The 13194-nt window shown below is 41.9% G+C and overlaps 1 protein-coding gene across 3 annotated transcripts in view; it reads right to left on the bottom strand.

The window, feature by feature from the left end:
• SBF2 (SET binding factor 2) overlaps positions 1 to 13194 on the bottom strand; it is a 238717-nt gene that overhangs the window by 57166 nt on the left and 168357 nt on the right. For all 3 annotated transcript variants that reach the window (XM_083724282.1, XM_083724283.1, XM_083724284.1), the window contains one exon: positions 1054 to 1122. In XM_083724282.1, the coding sequence (XP_083580408.1) occupies positions 1054 to 1122 (69 nt within the window). The remainder of the gene's footprint in view (positions 1 to 1053; positions 1123 to 13194) is intronic.

The raw sequence follows: 13194 nt of genomic DNA, 5'->3' as shown, positions 1-13194 counted from the left end.
TTAGTAAACGTTTTTAGTGAAAACTCACTGGTTTACTGAGTTAGATTAGAAGAAGCTGCTTCCATTTTGAAAGTTTGGTACACATGCATCCAATCTAAACAGTATTTAATTTTCAAAGTTTATTGTGAGCATCTGTAACTATAAAAAGAATTTCTTCATAGATTAATAGAAAATACTGTTGCACTCGGGTCCTGCTTAAAAGGGATTACGCAGTGGCGTAGTGTGGGGGGTGCAGGGGGGGCTGGCCGCACCGGGCGCAACATCTGGGGGTTAGGGTTAGGGGGCGCAAATCCACGGGTTAGGGGGCGCAAATTACTTACCTTGCCCCGGGTGCTGACAACCCACGCTACGCCACTGGGATTACCATAGGCATTTTACAGGTAACTGTGAGAACAGAATGCTGGACTAGATAGGCTCTTCTTAAGTTCTTGGCAAACTACTAAGGAGCTGGAATGAGGGAAGGCTAATATCTGATGGTTTTTAGGAAGTCATTTACTTCTAGAATAGAGCCAGACAGTAGAAAGACTAGGTCCTATTTACATGTAATGGAAAGCCATGGTCAGAAACATACATTGGTTTACCACAAATGAGCAGTATGCTGGTACACACTGTGCAAATCACTGCACTGCTGCTACCTTTTCCGTGCCAGCTGTGATCCCAAGAAAATCCCCACCACACCCCAGATTTAGGGGGAAAACCTCCTTAGTAAAAATTTTCCACTGGGATAGCAGGCAGGGAAAGGGTTAAACATCTCAATGCGCTCCATGCTGATGAAAATCATCCTTTTAACTGTAACATAAACCAGCCCACTATGCATTTGGGGTTATGTCTAAATATGACCATGAATTGAATGAATTCTGAGTAAGACAACCAAATCTCTGACAAGCTTGGTTCTTTAAACTAGTGTGTTTGCAAAGTGTGGTATGCAGATGGGGGTACATGAAATGGTCTTCAAAGGGTATTATTAAAACTAAATTCTCACAAGAAGGGATCTCAATTAATATAGAGGTATACAAGCACTTATTATCAAATTTCCAGAAAACCACAACTTACCCTATAAAAAGCAGTTGTTAGTGGCAGCAGTGCTGCAGCAATGTTGTACTCCTCTGACGTTGAACAATCCTTCAAGTTGAAACAAAAAAAGGAAGTTAGCAAGTTATTCTAATCAGCTTGCATTTTCAACTGTAATTATGAGGATTACCCACAGAGAGCTTTGAAGACCAGAAAGAACCCTACTCAATCATGATAGAAGCAAATGTAGCCTCCTGGTAGTTCTTTAAAAAAACAAACAAACCTGAAACAATCTGGAAAGCAGAAAAAACTTCCATCTGAGATGTCTATTTACAGCTAACCAATCCTTTTGGTGCCTATATTATAATAAAGCCTCTTTACACCCCAGATTGCATCAGTGTAGTCAGGTATAGTGTGGTCAGTATATTTGTGTCAGTGCGCCAGGTAGCTCAGTTGGTTTAGAGTATGGTGCTGATAATGCCAAGGTTGTGGCCCCCTGCATATTCCTGCATTAGCCATAGGCTGTTTAACAACAATTGCCACCGTTGTGATGGTTTCCACTGGCCTCCAGTAATGTTTGAGATTTTCTTCCTCTTGAGCTGCATTAGCACTACTGCAGAATTCTAGATTTTGTACGTACTTTCCTTATGCTTCTGACAATTCATTCAGTGCATTTAGATTTTGAATGCATTTTTAGTTTAATTTAGTTTTCACATGACATCAGTACACTAAAATAAATGACAAAAACCACACAAGCAACAATGTAAAGAGCACTGGAAAGCTAAATCTAGAATATTTGTTCGGATTGTAACCATTTGATTTCAATCTCCGTAAACATTTCAAAAAGTTAACTGAGCTGCCAAGAATGCAACTCAGGTTTTTCCTAAGTGAGTATAAATCAAGCGATTGCAAACCAAATTAAAATCAACCCACAATTGCAATAAAAAGAAGCAGATGGTTCTTTATGCATTTTAGGGTTTAAATATGTATGCTTATATTTATTCTTGCCCTTAATAATTTATACCACTATTTTCTTAGCAGCAATTAATCTACTTGGAAAGTTAATACTGGAACCTGAAAGGACCAAGAGGCGTCAGGAGTGATGAGAACAAGGAAATAAAAGGGATTTTAAAAAAATAATAGAGCAAGAGGAAAAAGAAAGTTTATGCTAGAAAAGGTTTAATATTCAGTATGCTTAAGTTGCTTTCCTCTATTTCTTTGCATTGCTCGTTTAAGAAGGTCTTCTTGTCTCTCCTTGCTATTCTTTGGAAATCTGCATTCAATTTCCTGTATCTTTCACCATCTCCCTCGCATTTTGCTTGCCTTCTCTCCCCCGCTATTTGTAAGGCCTCATTGGACAGCCACTTTGCTTTCTTGCATTTCCTTTTCATTGGGATGGTTTTTGTTGCTGCCTCCTGTATAATGTTACGAGCCTCCATCCATAGTTCTTCAGGCACTCTGTCCACCAAATCTAAATCCTTAAACCTGTTCCTCACTTCCACTGTGTATTCATAAGGGATTTGACTTAGATTGTATCTTACCGGCCCAGTGGATTTTCCTACTTTCTTCAGTTTAAGCTTGAATTTTGCTATAAGAAGCTGATGATCTGAGCCACAGTCAGCTCCAGGTCTTGTTTTTGCTGACTGTATAGAGCTTCTCCATCTTTGGCTGCAGAGAATATAATCAATCTGATTTCGATGCTGCCCATCTGGTGATGTCCATGTGTAGAGTCGTCTCTTGTGTTGTTGGAAAAGCGTGTTTGTGATGACCAGCTTGTTCTCTTGACAGAACTCTATTAGCCTTTGCCCTGCTTCGTTTTGATCTCCAAGGCCAAACTTGCCAGTTGTTCCTTTTATCTCTTGACTCCCTACTTTAGCATTCCAATCCCCTATAATGAGGAGAACATCCTTCTTTGGTGTCACTTCTATAAGGTCTTGTAAGTCTTCATAGAATTGGTCAATTTCAGTTTCTTCAGCACAAGTAGTTGGTGCATAAACTTGGATTACTGTGATGTTAAAAGGTCTGCCTTGGATTCGTATCGAGATCATTCTATCATTTTTGAGATTGCATCCCAGTACAGCTTTCGCCACTCTTTTGTTGACTATGAGGGCCACTCCATTTCTTTTATGGGTTTCTTGCCCACAGTAGTAGATATGATGGTCATCCGAACTGAATTCACCCATTCCCGTCCATTTTAGTTCACTGATGCCCAGGATGTCAATATTTATTCTTGCCATCTCATTTTTGACCACCTCCAACTTACCCAGGTTCATGGTTCTTACATTCCAGGTTCCTATGCAATATTTTTCTTTACAGCATTGGACTTTCCTTTCACTTCCAGGCATATCCGCAACTGAGCGTCCTTTCGGCTTTGGCCCAGCCGCTTCATCAGCTCTGGATCTACTTGTACTTGCCCTCCGCTCTTCCCCAGTAGCATGTTGGACGCCTTCCGACCTGAGGGGCTCATCTTCCAGCGTCATATCTTTTATATGCCTGTTGTCTTTGTCCATGGAGTTTTCTTGGCAGGGATACTGGAGTGGCTTGCCGGTTCCTCCTCCAGGTGGATCACGTTTGGTCAAAACTCTCCACTATGACCTGTCCATCTTGGGTGGCCCTGCACGGCATAGCTCATAGCTTCTCTGAGTTATTCAAGCCCCTTCGCCACGGCAAGGCAGTGAAGGCAGTGGAGGACAGAGGTGCCTGGCGTTCTCTGGTCCATGGGGTCACGAAGAGTCGGACACGACTAAACGACTAAACAACAACAATGCTTAAGTTATGGTATCAGTGAGACATCCAAGAAAGTGGGGTGAGTGGGAGCACAGTCAGCTATATATATCTATTCAAGGCTGATTGTGCCCTCTTTCTCTTGCTTATCAAGTTGGCCTCTACAGGCCTGAGTGACTGCCACCTGGTTATGCTGCACTGTTGCCTCTTAAAATTTGTCATGTCAAGGCATCTGAAGGCAGTTTCAGGAAGTTTTTAATGTTTTATGTTTTATCAAGTTTTTACTTTTGTGCTGGGAGCTGCCCAGAGCAGCTGGGGAAACCCAGCCAGATGGACGGGGTATTATTATTATTATTATTAAGTACAAACCATGGAGGGGGTGGGCAGAGAGATTTGACAAATCAGAGAGCAGAAGAGATGAGACAGATTAGTTGCTCCTTTGTTTCTCTTTTGCTGTAGCCATTTTAGGAAAAAACCATGGCAGGAGAGGTAGAAATGGTACCATAGGAAATAATGAAAATTGTCAGGTGAGTGTTCTCATAATAAGCTAACAAACAATTTCTTAGGAACTTGATTTTTTGCTCCATAAGCAGCACCTGTGTGTACAGTTGTTCTACATTTACTAAAGTGAATCATTATTTTTCCCATTAAAACATTATCTGATGTCTTTCCTACTAATTTGCCAGGGTTTCCCCCAGTCAACTAAAAACCAAGTGCTATTCTGAAAATGATTATAAAAGGTGCATGAAGGGATATACTGTGCTACAGCTGCATGTCCAGCTGTCACACTTACCATGAAATCATACTAGTTGCTCCTTCAAACAATCTCCCCCAAAACTTGACAAGCCAAACCAAAAAGCTAGGTCTGATTTATTCATGTTTATCGGATTTGGTATTAAGCTTGGAACGTACAATGGTGTTATTAAAGACTGACTAGTCCATAGATTATCCTGTTTCTGGTGCATTCCCCAGCACAAAAATGGTTCAGCAGGAGCCAGGCATTCATAGGTTTGAGTGAATTCAAGATGGAAGGGGGGGGGAATGAGGGTTGAATGCAATTTTTCACTAGTCAGACTTGGAGACAATTAGTTCTACTGCAACCCAAAACAAATTTTACCTAGATTTACCCTCAATAGTATTGTTAAGTTTTGGCAATACAAAACATCTGTCTTGAGCAGCTCTACAGTACTTTAAAACTAACAGCGGTCAAAATCAGTGATGACACTGATAGAGTAAGATTCATTGTTCCTTCATTCTTCTCTTACAATAGAAAAAAAAGCTCAACCGTCACAGAAGAGTGATTTCCTACATTTCACATCAGTATTGTCACTTATTGTAACAAAAAACTATTAAACCTAAGGGCTCATGTTCTTCACTTCCCCCCCTTAAGACAATGATAAAATACAAGAATGACAGCCCCTATGTTTCTGCACATCTGAGTTTCTTTAGCAAAAATGCCATGCATGTTTCTGAAAACTGTCATGAGGCCCATAGCAATAAAGTTCAGCATACTCAGGCTGTAATCTTCTCCCAAGGAAATGGTTGGGATGCCAAGATGCCTTTTGACTTTTATTTCACAGCAGGACTTCATTCGCTGCAACTCTGTCCAAACCTTAAACTACAACATCTGTGATATACTGGCCCACAACAGAATTTGTACAACTATTCTACAAATAGTTTTTAAATTAAGCAGTGGGATGCTTTATAACACATGACAAACTAGGAAGACAAAAAATATCAATAGACGCTGAGCATTACTGCTGCTCCAGAGGATAGGAACCAAATCAATGGATTCAAATTACAACAAAGGGGATTCCAAATAAGAATTAGGAAGAACTTTCTGATGGTGAGAGCTGTTCTGACAATGGAACGGACTACCTTAGAAGATGGTGGACTGGAAAAACACATTTTTCCCAAGATTAGGAATAGAGCAAGAAGATGGTACAGTGGTGCCTCGCAAGACGAAATTAATTCGTTCCGCAAGTTTTTTCATCTTGCGAGTTTTTCGTCTTGCGAAGCACGGTTTCCCATAGGAATGCATTGAAAATCAATCAATGCGTTCCTATGGAAACCACCTTCAGACCAGGTCCGGGGACAGTCTGTCCCCCGACCTCTTCTGAAGGCTGGGGGGGGGACACAAGGGCTTTTCTTCCCACCCCCAACATTTTAAAAAACCCTGGGACAGCAGAGGACTTCTCTGCTGTCCCAGGGTTTTTTAAAATGCTGGCGGGCGGCAGCGAAGGCTTCGCTGCCGCCCGCCAGCATTTTAAAATCGCCCCGGGACAGTGGAGGACTCCGCTGTCCCGGGGCGATTTTAAAGCCCCCGGGAAGGCAGGCGGGAGGGAGCAAAGACTTTCGCCCCCCGCCAGCCTTCAAAAGCCGTCCGGGACAGCGGAGAAAGGCGCTGCGTTTCTCCGCTCTCCCGGGAAGGCAGGCAGGGGGGAGCAAAGACTTTTGCCCCCCGCCGGCCTTCAGAAGAGGTCCTGGACCTCCCCCCCGCCTGCCTTCAAAAGCTGCATTTCTCTGCTCTCCCGGGAAGGCAGGCGGGGGGTCCAGGACCTCTTCTGAAGGCCGGCGGGGGGCAAAAGTCTTTGCTCCCCCCGCCTGCCTTCAAAAGCCGTCCGGGATAGCGGGAAGCACTTCCCTGCTATCCCGGACTGCTTTTAAAATGCTGGCGGTGGGGAGCAAAGCCTTTCGGCCCCCGCCAGCCTTCCTGGACCTCTTCTGAAGGCCGGGGGGGGGAAAGGCTTTGCTCCCCACCGCCAGCATTTAAAAGAGGTCCCCGGAGATTTCCCTATGGGCTTTCGTCTTGCGAAGCAAGCCCATAGGGAAATTCGTATTGCGAAGCGCATTGAAAAACGGAACACCCTTTTGTCTTGCGGGTTTTCCGTCTTGCGAGGCATTCGTCTTGCGGGGCACCACTGTATATGCATGATATGCACCAAGTGTGCTTCCACAGGGGGCTCATCACTAACACTACAGACACATCTTCAATTCTCCTCAAGTGGTGTGATATTTCCCTTTTACCTGAAATGGTAGGATATTTCTCCCTCATCCAGGTCTTGTTCAAGAACTGGATTCTTCCTTTTTTAAGGAAGTTGATGTCTGCAGAAGCAGCAAACAGGACTCTGAAACTTTTATTCCAGATGAAACAAAAATTTAGGAAAATGAAAATAAGAGTGATAGGGAGTGATAGGCAGCTGAAAAATGTCTGTTGTAGAAGGCCTAAACATAGCATTCTGTGCTGTTAGGAGGAAAACTAAGCAGATGTTAAGTGGGTTTTTTTTAATTAAACTAATGTGCCTATATGAAAGGTACTGTATAGAACACAACACCTGACCTTTAATTGTCCACAAGTCGCACATTTCAAATGAAATAATAATAATAATAATAATAATAATAATAATAATAATAATAATAATAATTTATTATTTGTACCCCGCCCATCTGGCTGGGTTTCCCCAGCCACTCTGGGCGGCTTCCATAGAAACCAAAAATACACTAAAATATCACAGATTAAAAACTTGGTAGATGGCACCTGCTAGCTTTCATTAACTTATATGATAGTTATATCATAGTTAGATATCTATAGTTAGATAATGAAAGAATCCATTATTTTCCCATACATTCCTTGTTGGGTTAATATTTTGAAAGTGTGCAAGCCTACAATATAAACCTAAAGTGATTTAATTGCCATAGTTTCCTTCTCTATGTTGTACTTTTGAAAGGAATCTAGGAATGTTTAAGAATTACCAGCTACTGTTCCCAGGAATCCCAAGGGAAAGCCAGGACAGTTAAAAAGATATCCTACTTAACAGTGTTATTTTGCAAGTATGATAATGCTACAATGGAGTACAGTACATAATGAAATATAATTATTTATTTTATAAAATTTATATGCTGCTTGATTATAGAAAAAACCTCAAAACTAAACAGATGACACCAGACACAGTAGGATTGGGGGCATGTGGGTTATGGCTTTCATAACACTGGGCAACAATTTTTTACTTTTTGAATGTTGTCTAGATTTCTACAATTGATTTAGGGTATTTTTGCACTGCTGAATCAGGAAATGGCATCCGTTTCTCTCCATCAGGTCAGGTTTACTGTAAACTGAATGGTGGGCATTGATAAAGGTAAGTACACGTAAATTGCATGTTCTTTCACCATTTTTCAAATTTCAGGGCTTGAACTTCCCTTTCTTGGAGCTCCTGGAATCCTCAGTGGCAGGGAGTCCAACAGCAGTCAGCCATCATGGCTGTGTCCCAGCGACCCTGATACCTGGTCTCCATCTCTTTCATGTCCTGATGGAATCTCTCCCCCTGCTCGTTACTCATTGAACCCAGGTTCTCAGGAAACCGGTTCATATGTGAAAATAGGTAGTGCATCTTGATGCACATGTTTCAGCCCAGGTTTCTGAAAGCAGTCAGCATGTTGTTGACAAGTTCTGCATAGTTTCTGGCCTTATTGTTGCCAAGAAAGTTTTTCACTACCAGAACAAATGCCTTCCATGCTTCCAGTTCCACTTTGTTCATTGACTTTCCGAACTCTGGATCTCTGATGAGCTGACGGATCTGAGGACCATAAAAAATGCAAGCTTTCAACTTCTCCAAGGTCAATCCTGGAAAAGCCTGGCACAAGCAAGTGAAGCAGTCACCATCCTTGTCCAGAGCCTTGGTGAACTGCTTGATTAAGCCAAGCTTGATGTGCAGCGGTGGGAAGAGTATTTTGTCTCTGTCCACCAGAAGGTCGTTGACGTTCCTTTTTTTGCAAGCACCAATTCCTCCCGCACAGGCCAGTCCTTCTTTGTGTAATGCCGAGCACGGTCCCTACTATCCCACATGCACAGAAAACATGGGTACTTGTGAAGCCAGACTGTTGTCCCAACAAAAAATTCACCATCTTATGCTGATCATAACCAATTTTCTCCAGCACATACTTCACCGCTTCATAGTTCTCCTTCAGTGTACTCGAGTGAGCCAGGGGTATAGAGGTAAACTGGTTGCTGTTGTATAGCAGAACACATTTCAGTGATCGCTTGCTGCTGTCAATGAACAGTCTCCAATCTTTGGGTTCGTACTGTGGCACTCCAAGCTTGAGCAGAAGCTGCGCAATATCTGCACAGTACACCAAGTACTTCTCTTCCGAGAAAAAACGGAGGTACTCTTAATGCCTGTTGCGGAAGAAGCTGATGCGAGCACTGTCAGAGAGGAGGTTTTTTTCCTTCAATCTGGATGCCAACAGTTCGGCAGAGTCCTTTGACAAGCTGAGGTCGCAAACTAGATCATTCAACTTCTTTTGGGAAAATGGATGTGGAGCATCATCTTCAAGAACCACTTCTTCTTCTTCATGTCCTTCAACACTGGAGGCATCTTCGTCACTAATGTCAGGAAGTTCTCCGAAAATAATGCACTGGAATTTCATCACAATGAGCTACAGGACGACGTGCTGATTGAAGATCAGGATACTTGAGGCTGCTCTGGTTCTTTCTGTTGATCCCAGCCGCACCAATTTATGGAAGATTTCGAGATTTTATGACATCAAACTGATCCCTTTTCGACATAATCACCCAGAACTATCGGACCTGAATACTTCTTGTCATTAAAATAATCATTTCCAATAAAAACAATTATTCGACATGGCATTTTACCCCCACCAACTTCTTCTAAAATGCTCCACACAAGCGTACATGTGAACAAAAACGTAAAAAAAGACATGTGGCCATAGCTCAAAAACTTGACCTGATAGAGCAAAACCAATGTGATTTTTGGATTCAGCGCATCAGATTCGTCCTAAATCAACTGAAAAAACGCAGACAACAAATTTGTTGTTGACCAGTGTAATCAATGATTTGCAATATACTGCAGGCTTCAGATACTTTAGATCATATTCCAGTTGATCAAAACCACGTGGTACAAATGCCTTCAGAATCTCACACTCACCCTGATATGCAAGGTATAGAAAAACAGAGTGCATCTGCTTTGACTATCCTTCACTGGTTCCCAATGCTTCTGGCACAGTGGAACATTACGATAGTGGCTACATGTAAAATGACAATGCAGCAATACTCTTCATAAGCTGAAAGGCAACTGTGCTAAGGTTAGGGGGAGGGTGGCCCAAGGCAATTTGGCACCTGAGGTGAAACATCCCACTTCTGCATCCACAATTGGGGGGGGGGGGGCGGATATAAGGTATTGTCCTCAAGGGCTGCCTGAAGCCCAGCAGCAAAGCTGGGTTGCAGAAAATCTCCCCTCTGGCTGAACCAGCAGGAGTGGAGGCATTTTGCAGAGGCTTGCTGCCAGTCCCCCTCTGCCCCTAGAGGCCAGGGATACCAGCAGCAAAGCTGGGGGGGGGGGCAGAACCGCTTGAGGCAGCTGCTTCACCCCGCCTTATGAGTGGAATGGCTCTGTTAAGGAGGAAAGGAACATGAGAGAGGTGGCTTAGTATGGTGTGAGAACCAGATATACAAAGTGCATGCTTATCAAAAGTTACATTACAAATATAGTGATCTGAGAGTAGCATTAAAAGCACTAATAAATAATGACATATGCAGTTTGATTATTTATGCCTCCAGCAACATAAACTGATCAATTGTTAATGTTCTTATACATTTACTAAGAAAATATATAGAGGAAAAAATGTTTCCAAAGAGAATTAAAGTAGTAATGGTGGGAATTAAATCTGCTGTGTGTGTCATCTGGATGATGTGTGTGTCATCTAGCAATGAAGTCTCAGTAAGCAGCACGTAGCAAGCACATTAAACAAAGCTTAATTAGAAGATCAGGGCTTCAAGTAATTTGAACAATTTGCTTGGTCATTGCTCTGAATCATCTCAGCCATCAGTCACATATTCTTGCATCGATTGAGCTTAATCTCCAGATGACTTTAAAATTTTACAGGCTGAAGCAAACACCGAGTTAAAACAAAAAGCAGGAATGTGAAACCCACATAACCCATGGGACAAGCAGAATCAGATTAGCACGTAACAGGCATCTCTCTGTTTAAATTACTCTTTTTAAAATAGTCAACTCAAGATAGGGAATAATTCCTTCGATTTTTCTTTTTTCATTTGATCCTGTCTTGAAGCTACACCTCCAGCATTCAGTCTTACATGCCCATCTCCTCAGTTTGTACCTCACTCTCAGTTGTGCTCAGGGAAGTCAGAAGTCAGAATGAAAGCAGCCCTCTGCTCCAGGGGATACAGCCCTTTGGCCTATGGGGGCACATTTTGCCCCAGTCCTTACTGCATGCACATCTACAGAGAATGCAATTTCATTTAACTCTGAGGAGCCTATTAACACTGCTTCCACTAGCAAAGCCCAGAATCTGAAGGTAAGGAAGAAACAAAGAAAAAGTGTGGCACAATGGCAGGGTTGCCATACATCCGGATGTTCCCAGACATATCTGGAATACTGTAGTCAGCAGCAGTGCCTGGGTGAAAATCCGGATGTATGGCAGCCCATGTTGGCAGTGCTGTTTTTCCATTAAAAAAGGGTAGTAACTTAACCAAATTTTCACTGTTTGAAATATGGCAACTCTACACAATGGCAGCTATAAAACAAATAGCACTCTTCCATTGGATCACAGGGGGTGCACAAGGAATTTATTTAGCTCCTCCTGCAAGACACACAATTTTCTTTATGAAAATCCCCACTGCTCTGAAGCTACCGCTGTTATTGTGACCACTACAGCAAAAGAAAAATAGTATGAGTAATTCTATAAATATTTGTCGCTGTGAGGAGCAGTGAACTGAATGTTACAATACAATAACCTCCCTTTGGAAATACATAAAATCTTGGAGTGTACATGTGCGTGTTAGGAAGTGTATCAAGAAAGATGAGTCTTAAATTACATGAAATCTTCCTAAAACTTTACAGTTATTTCCATTTGCTAGAGGATATGACATTGTAGAAAAGTACATAATCACTTCCCATAACTAGATTCTGCAACAATTTAGTCAATGTAGTAAAACTGCTTGCTATAAAAAAAGGGGGAAACCCCTGCTCTGTCACAAGAGAACCAAAAAAAAGGTAACCATGAAAATCCCCTTGCAAAAGGAGGATCATTTTGACATCTAGCACAATTTAGAAATACCATCTCTGGGCTTTCTTAATTCCCCAGACCGTTATGCAGGGCTAAATTTCTAACTCTTAAATAAAAATCATAGGAACTATGGAGAGTATGAATTTAAGAATGCATTGCTGGTACAAAAACATGTAAATTGGCACAATGATAAAAATACTTAAGAACATAAAGCTATAGAGAAAACAAAGTAACTTCAAAGAAACAGCATCTGTTCTATCCAGGTATAATTCTAATAAAAAATTGTGCAAAAGACAGGAGGAAGAGGCAAGAATAAACACACTGCATTTTTCTATCTGGCATCCGTCTGTCTTGAGAGACAATTGAGTGCACTTATGGGAGTGAAGTCAAACTGCTGCTTTAGCAGCACTGAAGAGACTTTTCTGCCCCTCACTTACCTCTACAGCATGTGCAGAAATTGCCTTCTTGGACTCACTATTGGCCTTGTCCACTTAATCTGCTGGAGCCGGTCTTCACATCAAGAAGTCACTAACTCACTGAGGGTTTGAGATGCATCGGCTACCTGCACCTAGTTTAGCTGGCTGGTTGAAGCCGTTTCCTTGCTGTGACTGCTGTCACATGCTGACAGCCTCTAGGAGCCACAGGTGAGAGCTGAGTGCAGGGTGGGGACCAAAGGTGGACAAACGACCCCGGAAGGAGCATGGCCTGTCCCCCACCAGGATTGGATTGGATAGTAATGAACAGACAACTAAGCAGAGCACACACACTTCTCTCACCAGAGCCATTAAAGTAAAGTAGCACTTTAGGCTGTGATAAAATTGTAGTCACACCCTCTGAAGTTATTGATCAGGTTTTTCATTTAGGTTAACCATTACCCACACAACTTTGGCAATGTATGTCCAAACCCCAGAGGAAGGTAAATGCTTTCTGGAACAGTTAAAAAAACCGGATGATGCATACAGCCAAACAGATAACCCTATTGTAATACTGACCTCAGAAAGTTTCCATGCTAGTTTAGATTGTGGCAATATGAAGAAGATAAGTAGCTTTGCACAGCTGTATTATATTATAAATAATTGCTGAACGTCTGATCTACCTGATTGTATTTTGTTGTAAATGGCTCATTTATAGAGCTTAATCCCTAGACCTGGCCCAGAGAGACGTTTCCCCCCCTAAAATGTATATATTTAAAAAGCTTATCCCTTCCCCTCAAATATTAGTTGGATTCGCTTGTTTTTAACCTGGTACATCATTATTCTTCTAAGAATCATATCTGATATAATAAATGCATACATTGTTCAGGTTGAACAAACTAATTTATAAACTTACACATTGAACACAATATTTGAAATGGTTTTAGAAAAATGAAAAGTTAATGTAACTCAGAATCACACAACTTCAGAAGATTACCAATTA

Source organism: Podarcis gaigeae, assembly GCF_964106915.1.
Source record: "Podarcis gaigeae genome assembly, chromosome: 1".
NCBI lineage: Eukaryota > Metazoa > Chordata > Lepidosauria > Squamata > Lacertidae > Podarcis > Podarcis gaigeae.
Note: the sequence above shows the minus strand (reverse complement) of the source record. Positions and strands in the feature narration are given on the sequence as shown.